We start from the raw sequence: 18,379 nt of genomic DNA on the forward strand, positions 1-18,379 counted from the left end.
GGAGCAGGCAGGGGATGGGGCCTGGCAGGGGTCCCCCCATGATCCCCTCCCCCCTCCTCCAGCCTTCACCCCCTGCCCCCTACTTAACAGGACAGAGACTGGGTCCAGTTCCCTGCAGCGTTGAGCGGGGACTGCCCAAATTTCTGAAGCTCTCCAAATCTGTTCCAAATTGATTCAGAGAGCTTCAAATTGATTCAGACTTATTTATTGGTCTCCCGATTTGATTTGGATTCAGAGATTTGTCTGCCATATCAGGCCGAATCTCCTCCAAATTGAACCAGCACCCGAAACTTTGCACAGCCCTAATAGTTATGCTAGCAGAATTTTGTAACACAGAGATTGCCTCAATTATTAGCAGTCGAAGCACTGTTACAACTGAAGTGGCACCTGCATCTCTTAGCAGTGTAATGCTCTAACCTTCAGGCCACAGGTTAGGCATTGCCTTGTCCCCTATTTAAGCCTCCTCTTGAAGCTGAGCCATTAATTGCACCTTGCATTTAGTTGATAACAGGGATGGAAAGCAGTGGGGAGTTTTCTGCTACAGTGCTTGTGCTGTGCCTGAGCAACTTCCTTCTCACCAAACCCCAAGCTTTTTAAGTTGCTCTCTTTCTCTGGACCCCATATAACTCCCTGTCTCGGCTGCCCAAGAAGCCTATTGCAAGAAGAAAGCTGGAGATATCTAACTTGTGTTCTGGTGGTTAGAGCACTGTGCTGGGAAGTGAGAAGTAGGTTTTGGATGAAGGGGTTGTAGAGCCTCAGTCTTCTACTTCCTGAGCGAACACTAGACTATTTCCTAACCACTAGGCTTCGGGGCTAAAACATGGGAGGCCTCTCCTCTGTTACAAGGTTCTTCTAGACAGAATTTCATGACTCAACTCACACATATGGAGCCACATGCCTGTCCAGCAAAAGTACAGCCCACTGCAAATGCTGCATAGGGAGTCAGATCACAAACTGCTCATGAGTGCCAAAAAATGGCAGTTGTATAGCTAGGTAATCACCATTTGGGTATGTAAAGTGAAATAGAATTTGCCAGGTGTGACATTTCCAGGTGTAGTTTTATGTTCCTAGTTAACAATAGGAAGCTGCTGTTTGCTCAGCTTAAAAACACATGGCTTTTTCACGTGCGTCTACTTTACATCCTGTGAGTTGGAGCATTATTGCTTTTTCTGGTATCTCTTTGCCACTGAATAGCTGTAATTTTGAATAATTTTTTACCATATGAATTTGCTTGATTTTTTTCCTTGGTCAGGTAGCTGAACTATAAAATTACTCATATCCATACAACTTATTCTTTTGCCGATACTAAAGTATTGGACTTAAAAATGTTGCATAAATATTTTCCTATCAGACATGTTATTAAAGGTATCGATAAAATCAACCATTACATCAACAGAGTAGGGATGGAAGTAGAAATGAAGATTCATCTGTGAAGTGATTTGATAAATCGGTACCATGATGTCAGCCTCTCTTTCAGTGGTTTTCAACCTTTTTAGACTCAAGTCACCCTTCCAAAACTTTTCAGAACTTAATGGTGCCCCATTTTAAAAACCTAATATAAATTATTATGAATATTATAACATATGCACATTGTAACTCTAGTATTGATTAATATACTAGTCTATCATTATAACTTAGGCCTGTCAAACTATTAAAAATTAATTGCAATTCATTGTGAGATTTAAAAAATAGTTGGTATTAATCACGATTTTAATCATTCAGTTAAACAATAACAGAATCCCAAGTTATTATAAATATTTTGGATGTTTCTTCTATATTTGCAAATAAAATGATTTCAATTACAACTCACTGCCACAAAAACACAGGAGAACGGTGCTAATTTCCGCGTAGTGATTAAGTGCAGTAAGTGAAAAGGGTCAAAACAAGGGTTAGTATATTTCCAATGCCAAAAAAGAGGACACCTGTTGAGGGCACACCTCACTCCCAACCCACAGCCCCCTGGCACTGCTGGTGTCCCGCACTCTTGATCTGCAGCCCCTGCTCCCTCCAGTTCCCCCCAGCAGCTTCTTCCGGGGCTGCCCAGCCCCTGAAAGCACAGGCACCAGTCTGTGTGCCATCCGCCTGGCCACAGAGCTCCCTGCCACTGTCAGAGGGCCTCCCCACCCCATTCACCTGCTGGCGGGGCAGGTGCCTCACCCTGCCACAGCCCCAGTGCCCAGATAGCTTCCCCCAGCACCAGCAGGCACTCTTCCCCCCCTCACACATGTACACCCTAGACAGGCCCTAAGACCTGGCTGTCCAACTCCTGCTCCCCACCTACACTTACCTGCATCCAGCTGCCGAGTCTGCTCCCAGGACCCTGCCTGGCTGCTTGCTGGCCACGTGTGTGCGTGCAGCCCAGCAGCAGTGAGTGGGGAAGGGCCCCCCACCACACATGGCCTGGCATCAGTATTAATTGGGCCTGTGTGATCACTTCTGAACTGGGACCATAATGGACAGAGTCTGGAGATGTCCAGTCAGCAGGGATGAGGTGCTGGGCTGAATGTGCAGCACTGAAGGAACAGGAGGGACAGGTGATGGATAAAATGATGTAAATGGCCCAGGAGGAAGAAGAGGGCAGATCAAGGGGGTACACCACTGGCACTGCCACAGCTAAGCAGAAGTGCACAGCACACCTCTTGCATGCCTCCAGTTCCACCTGCCCCTCACTCTTCTTTCCAGGAGACTCTAACTAGGGTTGACCTGGGAAGGGCTACAATTAGAGCAGATGCTTCTGCCCTAACCACTTCCTGATCTGGCTCTGCAGGAAGTGCATGGTGTAGTTCCACCGGACCATAGCTGCAGTGGCAGCAGGGAGCTGCAGCACCCCTAAAAGGGTCTTGCATCACCCTGCAGTGCTATGGCAACCCAGTTGAGAACCACTGGTCTCCTTCCTTCATTGGGGGTTTATAGGACAATTACTGAACTCTGATCTGTTTTAAGGATTCTAGTCCTATTTTTAAAATTGATAATATTAACCTCTAAATAAATACCTAGCTAAGATGCACTACCTATGAAAGTCAGAATTAAGTTAATTCAAGCCAGGGTCCATGGTCAGGGTAACTCTTGTTTTTAAGCTTTTATTGATCTAGTGAATAAATTTTACTTTGATAAACTTTCTTCTAAATTATATAGCTGGGTATATTGAAGTTGCCAAATTGCTAGGTTAATAAATTAAGCTGAGGTCTCTATCTAAATGTCAAATATATAGCTGTGATAAATAACATGCACATAGAAAAGGGTTGAAACTGGCTATCTGGGAAAGGATGATGAAGTTTAGCTACCTCGCTGATTTTCCCTCATTTTCCTGGCACAGATTTGGAGTATGAAGCAAGATACATGTGTACACGACCTTCAGGCCCACAGCAAAGAGATTTATACTATTAAATGGAGTCCTACAGGACCAGGCACCTGCAACCCAAACTCCAACATCATGTTAGCAAGGTAACTTGCTCCTCTGTCTATCCCTAGTACTTATAAAGGTAAATGAGTTGTTTAACAGGGGACTCTCTAGAGTTACCCAGCTGCCTTTCGTCCTACATACAGTTTTCCTACAATATCTGTAAATAAAACTGAAAATCATCTATGGAGCCTAGGGAAATGAGTAGCAAGAAAAGGAAAATTACATGATATGAATGGATTTGTTTAATTGCGGCCCTCTGGTAAAATCTATTGATCTGATAGTCCAGTAGCCAACTGGATGTGCTCTAATGAGAGACATGGACAAGCAAAATGACATGGATATTAATATTTTTATAGTTTGATCAATTGATGCAGAATAGCTTGGTTAGTTATTAAACTTTCACCTTCCATCCATTCAAGGTACAACTTCCTTCAAGTTTTAGAAGTGTGTTTTAGTAATTACAATTAATAGCTGAACTACTGGGTTAGTACTCAGCACAGTATGACTTCCTCTGCTTTATAGCATTATAGGGGAATTGCCTTATTGATTTTGTTCATTAGTTAGTTTTTGTGGGATTTGTGCCTTTGTTGTTCTTGATTTGTTTTTTATAAAATATGAAGGATTTCTCTTCCTGCTTTCTAATCCATAATGTTGTGTTTAGGAGGATCTTGGCAAAAAACTGAGTAGTTTCTAGGTAGTGGGTGTAAAAAAGGATGAGAAGAACCACTGCAATAGGGAATCTGAAACAAGGTTTGATTAAGTGAGGACCAGGAAGTGGAATTCTCTGGGGGCAGGTTATCCTAGTTTACAGTTAGTACTACTCTGTATTACAGAGTGGTGAGCTAGTCATTATGGACAGAGATAGTATTAGAGTTACTTTCTTTTACATTTGTTCAGTAAACCTCTATTAACGTTTAGAGATCTAGCACACATCTACCACAACGAATTTCTTGCAATGAGAAGGTCCAGACATTGATGGATAATCAGCTGTTCTGTCCTTTTCCTGTTTAAAATGTTTATTTAAATGGGAAATGTTCTCTTTAAATATTTCCAATATCATTGATTGATTAGCTGCTGATTAATTTGAATGTTCCTGCAGTGCTTCATTTGATTCTACTGTTCGGCTGTGGGATGTTGAACGAGGAGTCTGCATTCATACATTAACCAAACATCAAGAACCTGTCTACAGTGTAGCTTTTAGTCCTGATGGAAAATACCTGGCCAGTGGATCCTTTGACAAATGTGTGCATATATGGAATACACAGGTATCTGATTTATATGCAGAATAGAATAATGTTATAAATGCATTATTAATGGCCAAAATCATAACTGGAAAGTGTATATATCTGTATGTACTGAATGTGTTAGGCAAGGTGAATCTGAGGCCTCCTTTACATATTATAGCTATTGTGCAATTAACTGGTTATAATTATTATTGGTTAAAAATTAACCGGTTAATTGTGCAATTACCTGAGACTAGCTACACATTCAAAGAAGCTATCACACCATAAAAAGCTCCAACCAGCTGTAAAGTTAGACCTCAAAAATGCATACTAACTTTATAGCTGGTTACTATCAAGCTTTAATTTGCAGGCATGCTGCAGGGTCTTCCCTGTGGCTGGGAGCTCTGTCAGCTGACGGGGCTCCCGACCATAGAGGTGTGCCCTGCCCAGCCAGGGCTGAGAGTCCTGCAACTGAGGGGACTCTCAGCCCCAGCAGCTGTGGACTCTAGATCCCAGCATCATGCCTTCTGGTGCTAGGACCCAGCTGGGTCCCAGCAGCCCCAATCTGTGACCTCCTGGCCCCAGGGGTGCATAAAACCCACAAGGCTAGGAGTTTGCAGCTGGTGTGGTCTCCCAGCCTCAGGGTTGCCTAAAGCCCCTGAGTCTGAGGGATCATGTAGCTGTGATGTCCCAGCCCCAGGGTTTCACGCAGCCCCCGGCTGGAAGATTGCAGCAGTCTCCCAGTCATGGCAATACATGGTGTAGTCATTTGGCTGGGCACCCCTCAGCTGAAGGAGCTCCCAGTTGTGGGAACTTGCTCCCAGAGTTGCACAGGTGTGGAGCACAGTCTAGCACAGTGGCAAAGTGGCATGGTGTGCCAGAGTGGGGTGGGGAGGTTAGTGTCCCAGATATCCTTAAAAATAATATGGTTACCCTTTGTATACAGCTATCTGTCCCCCAGTGAATAAAAAAAAGGTTCTGTAAGTGAATCACCTATTTCTTTCTATAGTGGAAACCACAGAAATTCTCCTAGCTGTGAAATTGATATGGTTCAATCATGCAGTGCAGGTGTCAGATTTGAAAGAGGGCTATTGATAAGGGTATAAGTGTGAAGTCCAGCCCCACAGAGAAGAACTGAATGAAATGCTGGGCCCACTGAAATCAATGACAATAACTTCATTGATTTGAATAGTTCCAGGATTTCATCCTTGGTATTGATGCCTCACTGCAGACTTACTCGTATACTTAATAGGAGACCCACAATGTCAAGTGCACACTGCAGGTGTTGCCCATCTTAAAATGGAAAAAAGAAAAGAAATTAAGTGTCAAATATTTATCAATTGCTTGCTTTCCAGAGTGGAACTCTAGTACATAGCTACAGAGGCACTGGAGGCATCTTTGAAGTCTGTTGGAATGCTAGAGGAGATAAAGTGGGAGCAAGTGCATCAGACGGATCGGTAAACATTTTGAATCATTTATTGTAAATATTTTGGAGGAAATATGCCCTGTGAAGAGTGTCAACAATAAGTTCCTGCACTATTGCTATCTGTGGACAAAGATCAGAGATATGGAATATTTTTTAATAAATGTAAACAGATATATCTATAGATAATATAAACTTTTTCTGTTCTGAAAATCCTTCTATGTTTAAGGGGTATTCCCTATATTTAAAATGAGGAATTTCACTGAAATTGGTAGTATCTCTGAAAACAAAAACAAAAAAAACCCTTTCACGTAAAAATATTTTTAAAAATATCTTTATCGCATCCATTATCAACCTTATGCATCAACATGTTGTGGAGGTTGCAGAAATTTTAAAGTCTTTGCTGTCTTAAGACTTTCTCTTTTCATTGTTTTCATTCTTTAAGTTCCCTGTTACAGCAGAAATATACCCTAGGATGGAACCTAAAGAAGGAATTTTTCAACGTGCTACCCAGAGCTGTAGTCATGAGTAAAGAAGAGGTTATACCTTGGTGTTGGTGGTGGTGCTGATCATTATACAAAAATACCAATTAATCATGATTGCCACTGAAATACAGTACTGTACAATACTGGAAATATAGTACAATACGTACAATATCATTATAACAACACTGCTTATAGTGACCTCCCACTTTTGACAAGAAGAGCAGGAACCAATTTTTTAATTATTGTGGTACAGCCAGTTAACTAACCCTTTTATACCAAATACCTTCTTTAAAGGCCATGGCAAATGTTAAAATAATGTTGCAGTTGGGATCTTCAGCATTTTATGTGCCAGCCCAAACAGCACATGACCTGCCATACCAAAAGTATGGCAGGATGCAGTGTTTAGGATAGAGCATAACATTTCTAAGATCCTGATCTTGTGATAACTGAGGCTAAACCATGACCTGGAACTGTCTCTTACCCAAACCCAAATCTCAGCTGAGCATGATCCTTAACTGGAGCGGGCAGTGGGGTTGTATCCTGGCCCCTGGAGCTGCCCCATGCACCATTCCAATGCTCAGGTGACCACTGCAGTAGGGCACAGGGCAGGCCCACATCTGGCATATGTGCCATATGTTCAATTTAAGGCACAGCACAAAGGATACAAACCAGTTACAAAGATGTCCACATTAAAAGTAAAATTTGTGTGTGCCTGGTAAAAGTAAGTAAAAGTAAAAGAAAACTATCTGTGCACCTGGTTTGCCATTGTATTATGGCATAATTTGAACATTGAGCATGTAACATATTAAAATTCATAGCATGGTTAACACAATCACACCATAGATGTAATGTCTGCCAGGGCCCTTAAACTTTTCTCCTGTTTCCAAGTGGATTTGTTATAATGAGGTTGTACTGTAACTGACAGCTGGCTGCCACTGCCTTTAGTATACTCAGCAGCTTGAGAAGTCAATAAGCACTTTTCTCAGCAGTTGACTGAGTGATCACCATGTTTGCTGTGCCAGAAGAACAGAGAACCAAAAGTAGAGACTATTCCAGGGGTGGGGCAAGCTATGACTTTATATACTCACATGACACAAGCACTGGCGGTTGTCTTGATTTCTGGCACAATCACTCTTTCAGAAGACAGGCAACCCTGGATTTCTTTGATTCCAGTTGGTTTTTCAAATCTGTTGCAGTTTGCTAACATAGTACTATGCTTAGTTATTCTCAGGAGTACATTTAGGTTGTGTCATAAAACCATTATTAAATTATCTTACTGGCCTACAGAACATAGTATACTTTTCAGTGGCGGGGCAAACCTATGCTTTCCCATAAGCATATCAAAATGCTGTGATCACACAGCCAGATTCCCACATTTTCCTCCTTTGAATAGTCATGCATTTTCAGTTTTATTTTTGTTTATATTCACAGAAATCCTGTTTAAGGGGGGAAATACAATAGTAATTTTTGTTCTATTAATTGCTATTGCCTTGGTTGGTCCTTGGTCAGCATTGTCTGAAGTCAGTGGAGTTTTCTATCAACTGACAGGGCTTTGGATCAAGTCCTTCAGTAGGTTTTTCCATACTAGTCTTTGCTCAGAAGACAATAACTGTTTCTTTCTCCATGATCCTTAATATACAAATCCTGGAGATTATCATAGAGAAGATAAAAAAAGTAGAAAGGAAAGGGCCTGCTTCATCTTTTAATTCGCTACCTGGTAGAGGCAGAATATTTCCCCAGTCACTAATATCCTGGGATGCATTATCTCAGTTATTACTAAATTGCCTTATGACAAGATAAGCTTGTATAGAATATATAGTATATGTGTGTGTATAATAAACATATGCACACATATATATCTATAATGCAATATGAATACACATACACACACACACATATAAAGAACCCAGAAAAAACATTCAAGAAAAATGTTTTTGAATCTTGAGCCTTTTCTCTCTGTCTTTCTAGGTTTGCGTTCTAGATCTGCGGAAGTAAAAATGAAGTGTTTTAGAAGAAATTTCAAATGGACCAGCAGTGAATGTGTGGGGAGAAGCACTCTTCAAAACAATTCTTAACAGCTCCAGAACTGTATGAACTTGAAAAAAGTTAGAGTGTACAATGAAACAACTCTCCCTGGCCACAGATGTCTAGTATTTTGTCCGTAACCTTCATCAAGGAGTAAAAACACAGTCACTTCAGAGGGGGAGGGGATGGTTTCCACCTGAAACATTCAGCCTTGGAAGCATGAAGCCACCAGCTAGACATTGCACTGTTTTGTTTGCATCTGAGAACTTGCTCTGATGGCTGAGAAAAAAAGCTGTGCCAAAAAAAAAAAAAATACAAACAAAAAAAGCAAAATGCTGTGATAAACCAAAAAGGAAAAAAAAATCCTCCTCCATGTGGTGTTGTATTTTTTTTCCTTCCAATTTGGACACTACAGTTGCTCTCCCAAAGGACGTTCAAAGACCAGTTTGTACTGATGAAATGCGCAACTTTGTAATCACAACACTTTCTATTTTCTAGACTACTTTTTTGTTCAGTGGTTTTTCTATCAGCTGGAATATTACAGTCTGGAAGATCCCAGGCTTAGGTTGGAACTGATTTTTTTCCTTTTATTTTCCCTGCCACTTTTTCTTCTTCCTTCCTTTTTTTTCTTTCTTTTCTCTTCTTTTTCCCCCTCTTTTTTTCCTATGTGCCTGTAGTAAATGCAGCCAGGTGGACATGACAGTGAAAACTTCTGACAGACTGCTTCTCCTTTCTTTTCTCTCCCTCTCTCTTTCTCTTCCCCCCACCCCCACTTATTTAAAAAAAATCCTCCATGCTTCAGATCTTAGCGTCTCAAGGGCACTTTCAGCAAATTGTGTAATAAGTGCTTTATATAAGAATGCAGTGCCGGGGAAGCTTTTTACAGGAGAAAGATGACTTTTAAGAGAAAGAACCCAGTGTATTTTTGGAAAAAAATATTTTTTATGTTAAACACAATTTTAAAAGCCTAAAATGGCCACTGAAGATAAACTGGTTGTGTAATTCCTAGAAAAGAATGATGCAAATGGAATCCAAGATACATGAAAGATGCAGTATCCTTTACTCTTCTCCCCCAGCTGAATAACCACTGTAAGAAAATTATCATTCGATATAACAGATCAGTCATTTTTTTAAAGAAATATTTTCCTGCAGCCAGAAGTTTCAATAGTTTAATTTCATTTCTGTGGCTCTGTGTTGATGTTGATTTAAATTTATTAAATGAACTTAGAAGTTTGAGGTTATAATACAGTATTCATTTCTGTGGGTCCATATATACAAATACTCATGGTAATAACTAAAAGAGTAGTATGTTTTCTTTCCTATATGAATGGTCCTACATTCCTATAAGGCTTGACTTCTGCTTCCCTCCATCCCTTATTTTACTTGTCATCTTTTTGGGTTGATCCTCCTCTCATTGAGTCAATGGGACTTGTACCACTGATTTAATAGGACCAATAAGACCGGACATCTTAGGTAACATCCTAACATTATCCACTTAACGAGTGAAAGGCTCCAAGCAGAGAAGAAGGTTTCTAAATGCCAGCTGTCCACCCAGGGGTAGATATACTCCAGCATAGGCATGCTAGAAGAAAGTTAAAAGCCTGCTTACTAAAGATCCCCTTGTAAGATGTGGTGGGGGTACATGCTGGAGGCAGAAGAGGCATGTTATGGGAAGGGCCACATGGAGAGATTCCTGGCAGTACTGTGGACCATAGGGCAGCCCCAGTATGTTGCCATAATGTAGACCAGTGGTTTTCAACCTTTTTTTCATTTGTAGACCCCTAAAGAATGTCAAATGGAGGTGCAGACCCCTTTGAATTGTAAGTGGGGGTATTCGCACACTTTGATTGATCATAGTTATCTTTCATGGACTCCTTAGACATAGTCTACAGATCCCCAGGGGCCTGCGGACCACAGGTTGAAAACCACTGACAAAGACTGTACCTCAGATCCACCTGGATCAGGCCAGGAGCTTAACTAGGCCCTAGACTAGCCCAGGACTGGAAGGTTGCAAAGGTGCCTTCAAGCCAGGTCCATAACAGTGAAATGCTGAAGTGAAAATTGCCAAGTTTCTTAGTGTATGGAATTAGCATTTTGTTTCCTCTGATATTCTCTCTCTTCCAGATTATATATGTAAAGTATCTCAGCCTTTTCACTGCAATAAAGCATCAGTGACTCCAGGACTGTATATAAAAGTTATGAAACTGGAGAGTAGCTAATTAAGACAAGTGAACTACCAGGAGGATTATTTAGTCCTGCGGTGGAAACATTTATTTGAGATTTTGGTTCTTAATTACTATTGCTGTTTACACCAAAGAATGAAAGGTTGGATGTGGCAAGGGTCATTGTACTTATTGTTTTAATGTACTCATATTAGTCTATTTTTCCTTAGAGACCATGCCTTTAGTTGATCACATGACATTTTTAACTGTTTTATAATAGCCACTTACCTGACCTCTTTAAACTCACAATAAGAAAAAAAAAAGTATGTGTTCAAAGGGCAAACTGACCTTTATTACAGTTTCAGTGAGGTTTTATAAAGAACGTTGGATTGATTACTCAATAGAGCAATTGTGTGAGTGTGTAAACGTGTGGTTGGCATCTTAAGCTTCTTCCTGTGATGTGTGCGAGTTCTAGGCTATATCTGTGGGACTCGTGGGCAAATAGCACCTAGTTCTGAAGGTGCACAAGGCATTGACAAGTCCCTTTCTTTTAAGTCTGCACTTTGTTTGACTCTTGAACAGGCCAAATTTGAAGATGTGGCGAGATGAGAATGAGTGATTTGAGTTCAATTATTTTTGCTGCACAACTTTCTGGAGACACAGACAGTGCCTGTGTTTTATAGCTTATGGAGACAATTCCAGGAATATTAACTACAGACACTGCAAAGGTGTCAAAGCAGGGGGTTTCTTTTCCGAAGTTATCTGCTGTATACAGAGGGAGGTAAGGAGGTAAAACACAAGTTTCAAATTCGTCAGTATCCAAGCCTGTAAGCAAAAGGTGTTGTCATCCCAAAGAATTTTGTGTGCGTTTTCTGGTCTTTTGCAAATGGTGCACTGAAAGCTGGCAAAAGACAAATGCTAAAAGAATGAGAAAACGTTCAATGGTAGTTAGTGGATAATCTTCATATAAGTGTAAGCAGGACATACGAGATACAGCAGCATAAAAAAACAATTAAAGAATTTCATTACAGTTTTTACAGGGTTGTTTTATATAAATGTTTTTGTTATAACTCTTAGAAGGAAAAAAAACTGAAAGGGAAATGGCCAAGTGACCAACTTAATCAGGGGTCTGCAACCTAAGGCACAGGCTGGAGCCTGCCCTTATAGGTCTGATCTGGCCCAGGGTAGCCCAAAGGTTAGATGGCACAGAGCTGTGTTGTGCCCCCCATCCCTTCTGCAGCATTCCCCTCCCTGCTGCTCTCTCATGCCTGAGCTTACCCTCACTGCAGAGGGGCCAGGGATCAGCAACAAGGGTAAGTGCTGGCAGCTTGGGTGCTCTCAGAGGCAGAGATTTGTGGCCTGCAACAGGGGGCTGGGTCACAAGCTTCATCCTGTAGCAGTAGAAGGTTGCTGACACCCAAACTAAACCAGTAAATGTTACTGGCATGATACTTTTACTGGCTGCTTTGGAACTGTCCTTGAGGTGAAGCTTCAGTCTTTGAATACATACGCAAGTTCCATACGGTAGGAGGATACTGCATCTTCAATGTAGAAAACACTGGGTCCCTTATGGGGCATTAAAAGGCCTGACTTACAGGGTTAAACACGCACTAATCCCATGCTACGTCTTAGAAATTTCCTTTTGACTTGTTTTTTTTTTAAAGATAAAAACTAGCTAATTTTAGAGCCAAGTGAAGTGCACTTTGTCAAATGTAAGGGTCTGCTTTGTTTTTTTGGGGTTTCTTTTTTTTTTCTTCCTTTTTTGTTCTTTTTCCCTTCTTTTTTGCTCCTCTGTTCCTCTTTTGCCTTTTTTTTTTAAATTGTGGTTCTTTGTCAATTGCAGAAATGCTCTTTCAGCCACTCACTGAAATTCTGAATTCTGGCTTCTGCAGTTTTTATTGTCTGTGTCAGACTTGCAGCCAGACTTGGTTCTCTTTTAAGCATTTTCCAGATTCTGTTGAAACAACGTCAACCCCTATTTTGTTTTCTCCCTACCCACACACTCTCAAGATTCACCTTGTGTATTGTAGCTCATTTGTTTTAAGGAGAGAATCAACAGATCATATTCAGTGTCTTGAATAAATTGCTATATTTTGATATTAGAGAACTCTGTGCGTGTTGTTCCTTATTCTTTCCTAGTTATTATTTTTTATTGCTTTCATTCAAAGGTTGGAGGAGTGTATTCAATTCTATGATGTTTACTGTATCACTTTGTTTTTTCCAAAAGACCTCCTCTGTTGAAAAACGCCGTTCATTTGCATGCCAGCAGAGGGAAACGATCCAACCCAGAGGGTAAGGATTCAGCGTTAGCAAATTGCTCCAAAACACTTTAAAACCAAAACACAGCTCCACTTTTAGCTTATTTTTTAATCTATTTAACCACTTACTGATTTATTTACTTACCTAGATTGCACAGTTTTGAGTTAAATTTTGCAAGTTTCTCATGGACATGGATTTAAAATAGTTGGCTCCCTAAGAAATAACAAGGTATAACAGCCACAAACTCCTGGAAGGCCGATTTAGACTGGACACAAGAAAAAACTTCTTTACAGTCCAAGTATCTGGGGTCTGGAACAGACTGCCCCCAGAGGTGGTGCAAGCACCTACTTTGGACTCATTCGAAAGGTGTCTGGATGTTTATCCTGCTGAGATCATTTGACCCCAGCAGACTTCCTGCCTATGGCTGGACTCGAGGATTTTGTGAGGTCCCTTCAAGCCCCTAATGTCTATGAAATCTATGAAATCTAGTAAGCATGCTCTGGGAACATCTACCATATTGAGCTTTTGGGGAGAATTGGAAAGGAAAACCTAGTTTGTAGGTCCCAATAGGGCTTAAGCTGAGGCTAAGATGCTCACCCCTGAGGCACTTCTGGGCATGCCCAGAGACAGAACTTTTTAAGAGCCTGGAGAACTTTAATGTCAGGGTGTCAGGGACCAAATCCATAAAACACACCCAGGTGCCTAAGTGCAACCTACCGGGAATTTAAGCTTCTGAATCTAAGTAATTTGATCCATATAGGTAACTGAGAAGTCTGTTGGTGCCTATTGTGTTGTCAGCAAAGTTACTTAGGCACTTATTTGACTTTGTTTTTGCCTGTGCCAAATGTACTGTATAATAGCATAATAGTGATTGGTGATTTTGCTAAGGTAGTGAGTGAACTAGTTCAAGTGCCCTTCTCAGCCTGAAGAGGTTTAAACTCAGCGTTTCCTCCTGACAAGCAAATGCTGTAACTACAAGCCTTGAAGGCAAGACTGGAATGGAGGGAGGGATCTCTCCAGCCTTCCTCATGAAGCAGGGTGACCGTGCAGCCAAAAATGCAAGATTGATGGGGCCAGAAAGAAAGCAAGAGGGAAGCTGACCCTAACCTAACAGCTAAAGCATCTGGCCAGGAGGGCAAAGTCCTGGCTTCTGGCCCCTGCTGTCAGAGTTACTTCTAGTTTCTAGCAAAATGACTGTCTTCTAAAAGTCATTAATAGTCCTGGCGCCGGGTACTGGAACCCAGGTTTCCCTTCTCCCAGAAGAATGCCCTCTTCACTTCAACAGAAGGAAGCAGGAGCTCCCTGCCCAACTTACCCATCTCTTGGTGTTTAGGACACTCTTAGGAAGTGGAGTACATGGGTTTGAAATCCCTAATGGACAAATACTTTTAACACTAGATTATTAGGTCGAGAAGATGGGCACAAGCTTTGCCATGTTCAGGAGTGACTACAGGGTTATTGTGCTTTATACTGAAACCATTGCTACTGTCAGTTAGAAGTTGTGGTTCAATAGGGGTTCCAGTGTGAATGACATGGATCCCAGCATCATGGAAGTACCTTTCTTGTAATTCCAGGTCAGATGAAAGAGCAACAGTTCTGATATTTTCTCTTGGCTAGCTGTAGGTATTTTCCTGTTGAGTGACTAAGTGATATGGATCACCCTTGAGGTACTTAAGTCTCCCATTCAATGAGAAGAAGTCCACGGATTAGGATTTCCACTGCTCCATTCCAAAGCACAGACAATGTTCCTAAATTTTAAGTATTGTGATACATAAGTGAAGGCATATTAAAGGATTTAAGATCCTGCTTCTTAATCTCCTGGAAATTATTAGACTGCTAATGAAAATGAAATTATTAGACTGCTAATGAGCTTGAATGGTATCAGACAAGTCCCATCAACATTCAGTCATCTACAGAACAAATACTCCTGCAACAATTAGGAATAGCTACCATTCTCAATTCAAAAGAGAACCAGGAATGCAACATACGGAGAGATCATGGAGAGGTAAGCTTTGTTCTGAATCTATAGATGCATGGAAGAGTTTGCACTATACTTGGTTTTGTCGCGTATACTATATGATTTTACTCTTTTTGTGACAACCATTTTCAGATGACGTTCAAGAAATTTTATTACAGTTAACCTAAAAATGTAATTAATTTATGCTGTTCCATTTGTATCACATGCAAACATCAAGCAGTCATGAAATCAAGTACTCTATGTAGTGCTCATATAAAGCAACAGAATAGATGATTAATTTTTCTGTATCTGGTACAAAGATACAGTCCATCTCAGTGCACCAGTCTTTCCAGAATTGTCTCTATTTTTTTCCTACCTGTGTGTGTTTACCCACTTCTCATCATCCAGCCAAGGAAAGGACAAGGCTGCTTTAACCCAAATCCGTGGCTAAATCCCAAGCTTCTAGAAGCACTTCTAAAATCTTTGAAGTCCTGTAAGAGTCATAAGTGAGGAAATGAGTCATTTGGCAAGGAGTGTCATCCTTGCTGACTCTCTTCCCAACAGGAAGATCTTCACTCCCGTCAGGATGTTTCTCTTCGCTTCTTCAACATGCTCACAAAAGGCAAAAGAGAAAAAAAAAAATCACAGGAAAACAGCTCAAAATCTTGCTAGATCCTCATTTCCTGCTGCCAGACCTACAAACTTCCCCGAAGATAAGAATTCTCCATTTCAGACCATGAAACGATTAGATAGAAGAACAGGAAGAGTTTCTACTCACCCACTTCCAGAAATGAGTAGGAAGAAACTGGTGGCACTACTAAAATAATTAGTTTTGGAGATTAAACTTACTAAAACCAAAAACAAATGTTTTTCCTCAAAAGTGAGGTAGAATTTGCTATCTGCCAGCATCACTGCTTCACAGAAATCATAAAGAAGAATACTGTGAGATACAGAGATGTAGTTTTATTTGACAAGTCTTAAACTATGAAGTCTCAAAGATTCTTTTCACCCTCCTAAAAGTCAATGCAGAATGGCTCCCTAGTAAACAGCAATTTGAGAAAACAGCATGGTTGGGAAATCTCTAAGGAGATTTTCTAAGACTGCATAGACAGAGCTAGATAAAAATAGCTCTTCAGCAGTCACCCCTACAATAATAACCACTTGGTTAAATAATCAAAAGAGCTTCACATTTTTACTAAAAAAAAAAAGGCACTATCCATTTGTTGTGGATGGATTCCTGGACTCTATGAAGTTGGTACTGAAAGCGGAAAATTCAATGCAATGGTGTCAGTCCTGTTTCAAGCCTTGGACAACTGATTATTTCACCAAGTCTCAGTTTCCAAATGGAATCTTGTTTCAGAAGAAAGAAACTTAAGAAGATATTGTCCAAACAGCCCAGATCCTAACACATCCCCATTCCAGCAAACCCAAGAACTACAGGCACAGATAGAAGCTTCTTTTACTCCTATCTAATACAAAGGACACACAGAAACATCACTTTTAGTAGGGGTGTGTGAAGCAGGCTGTATTTGATTTAGATTCAGATTCAGCTTGATTTGGGGGTCAGTGATTCAGTTTGTTGATTTGGATCATTGTCCCAATTCAATTTGGGCAAATCCAAATCTGAAGATTCAATTCTGATTTGGAGAATCAGCAATTCAGCCATAGATACAGGTTTATGTTTTTTCTACATACCTTGAGGTACCAGGCATGGCTTATGAACACTGTGACAGTGGAGCAGATGGAGCATCCCACAGGGGGCTCCCTGCATGCTCAGCAGCAGACCAGGAAGTGGACCAGAAGTACTTCTGGTCCACCTCTGGGTCCAACGCCAAGTACATGGGCCCCTCCCGTACCCCCCCATTTGGTGATCAGCCATGGGGGACCCTGGGTGCTCCCCCAGACCCAGGAGGCACCAGTTGCCAACCTGCAGGGTGTGGGGGGGTCCCCTGCATGCTCCGCGGAAGACCCAGAAATGGACTGGAAGTGCTTCTGGTCCACTTCCAAGTCTGCTGCTGAGCATGCTGGGACCCCCCCAACCCCCCATGTTCCCGTGAGACACTCCATCTGCCCCACCATCTCAGCGCTCATGAGCTGCCTGGTACCTTGAGATAAGTAGAAAAAACATATAAAGCTGTGCCTTTGTCCGAAGCGTCGAATCTCTCTGCATCAAATCGGAAGCTTCGATTCAAATTGGAGAGATTAATAGGTCTTCTGATTTGATTAAGATTCAGAGATTTGGCTGCCGAATCGAATCAGCAACCGAAGCTTCACACAGCCCTAATTTTTAGTCCACAGCTATGTCTTGCATCTGCAATACAAGATGGAAGCAAGCTAATTCCAGAGAGCTTAGGGGTTGGTTCTGTCTGCCTGGGAAAAAAAAGCTTTCCTCCATCAGGAGAGTCCTGAAGAATGTATCAGAAGGCAAGGTAACCTGCTTCTCAGACAAGTGTCAACCTATGCTAAAGAAAATGACAGGGGAAACAAAATATGTTCAGGCCTTTCTTTTCCATCTTCCGAGCTAGAAAAAAGATTATGAGAAAGTCTAGCCCATCTCAGGCCTGAGGACACTGCTTTGGATAGTGCAGGTTCTCCAGGCAACCTACTAATATTGGTAGAGCTGACTAACGATTATTTGCACAGTGCATTCAACCCCTATTGCCCCCAACCTCTTTAGTTCATCACTGGAAATCACCACTATCAGCACAAAATATACCTTTCCAAACCACAAATCTTGACATCCATTCTATCACATACATGACCTTTGGTAGGAAGGCAATCCAAGCACTGACCATAAGATAGATAATTATTGATTTTAGGAATGAAGAAACATGTGGTCTTCTGTCTTATCTCACCTAATCCACCAGTCTTCTTTCTCCTTCTTTCTACCTCTTTCTTCCACCCAATACGGCTTGGGCTGTGACCCAAAATGAACAGCATACTCGATTTATTTTCAGGGACTTTCCTTTCCCCTAGTTTACCCCTCCTGAAAAAAGTTTTTTGTGTATTTTTGCAAAAGGCTTGTTCACAGGCCTTGTATAAGAATAACACTAGTGTTGGCTAGACAGTTCTGAAGAAAAGAGGGGTTTGGTTGAAAAAATGCCTATGCCTGGAAATAATTTAAAGCAGAAAAAAATAGCCTGAAAGCTTCATGAAAAGTATTCTCTCTGTCTCTCATTAGTTTGTTAGCAAAACTTTGATTGAAACATCTAAAAGAATAAAATGGTTATGAAAATCTTTTGCAAACCAAGAAAAAATTCATTTTAATAATGATTTTTTATTAAAAAACATTTAAATCTGGGAGGACAATCACAATTGGAAGTATAAAACCAAAACACATTAGCCTACAGTTCATTCATCTTTATGAAGTACAAGCCTAGAGTGGACATTAAAGGAAAAGAGTGTGTGTGTGTGTGTGTGTGTGTGTGTGTGTGTGTGTGTG

General features: G+C 41.0%; 1 protein-coding gene across 1 annotated transcript in view; it reads left to right on the forward strand.

Annotated features, from left to right (window-relative positions):
- The window catches only part of TBL1X (transducin beta like 1X-linked), a 372,330-nt gene extending 362,535 nt beyond the window's left edge, over positions 1-9,795 (forward strand). Inside the window, exons 14-17 of the mRNA XM_019524649.1 lie at positions 3,317-3,444; positions 4,503-4,668; positions 5,982-6,083; positions 8,503-9,795. Coding sequence (XP_019380194.1) covers positions 3,317-3,444; positions 4,503-4,668; positions 5,982-6,083; positions 8,503-8,529 — 423 coding nt within the window. The 3' untranslated portion in view covers positions 8,530-9,795. The remainder of the gene's footprint in view (positions 1-3,316; positions 3,445-4,502; positions 4,669-5,981; positions 6,084-8,502) is intronic.
- Positions 9,796-18,379: the final 8,584 nt, after the last annotated feature.

Source organism: Gavialis gangeticus, unplaced genomic scaffold (genome assembly GCF_001723915.1).
Source record: "Gavialis gangeticus isolate Ggan-Ray unplaced genomic scaffold, GavGan_comp1, whole genome shotgun sequence".
Lineage (NCBI taxonomy): Eukaryota > Metazoa > Chordata > Crocodylia > Gavialidae > Gavialis > Gavialis gangeticus.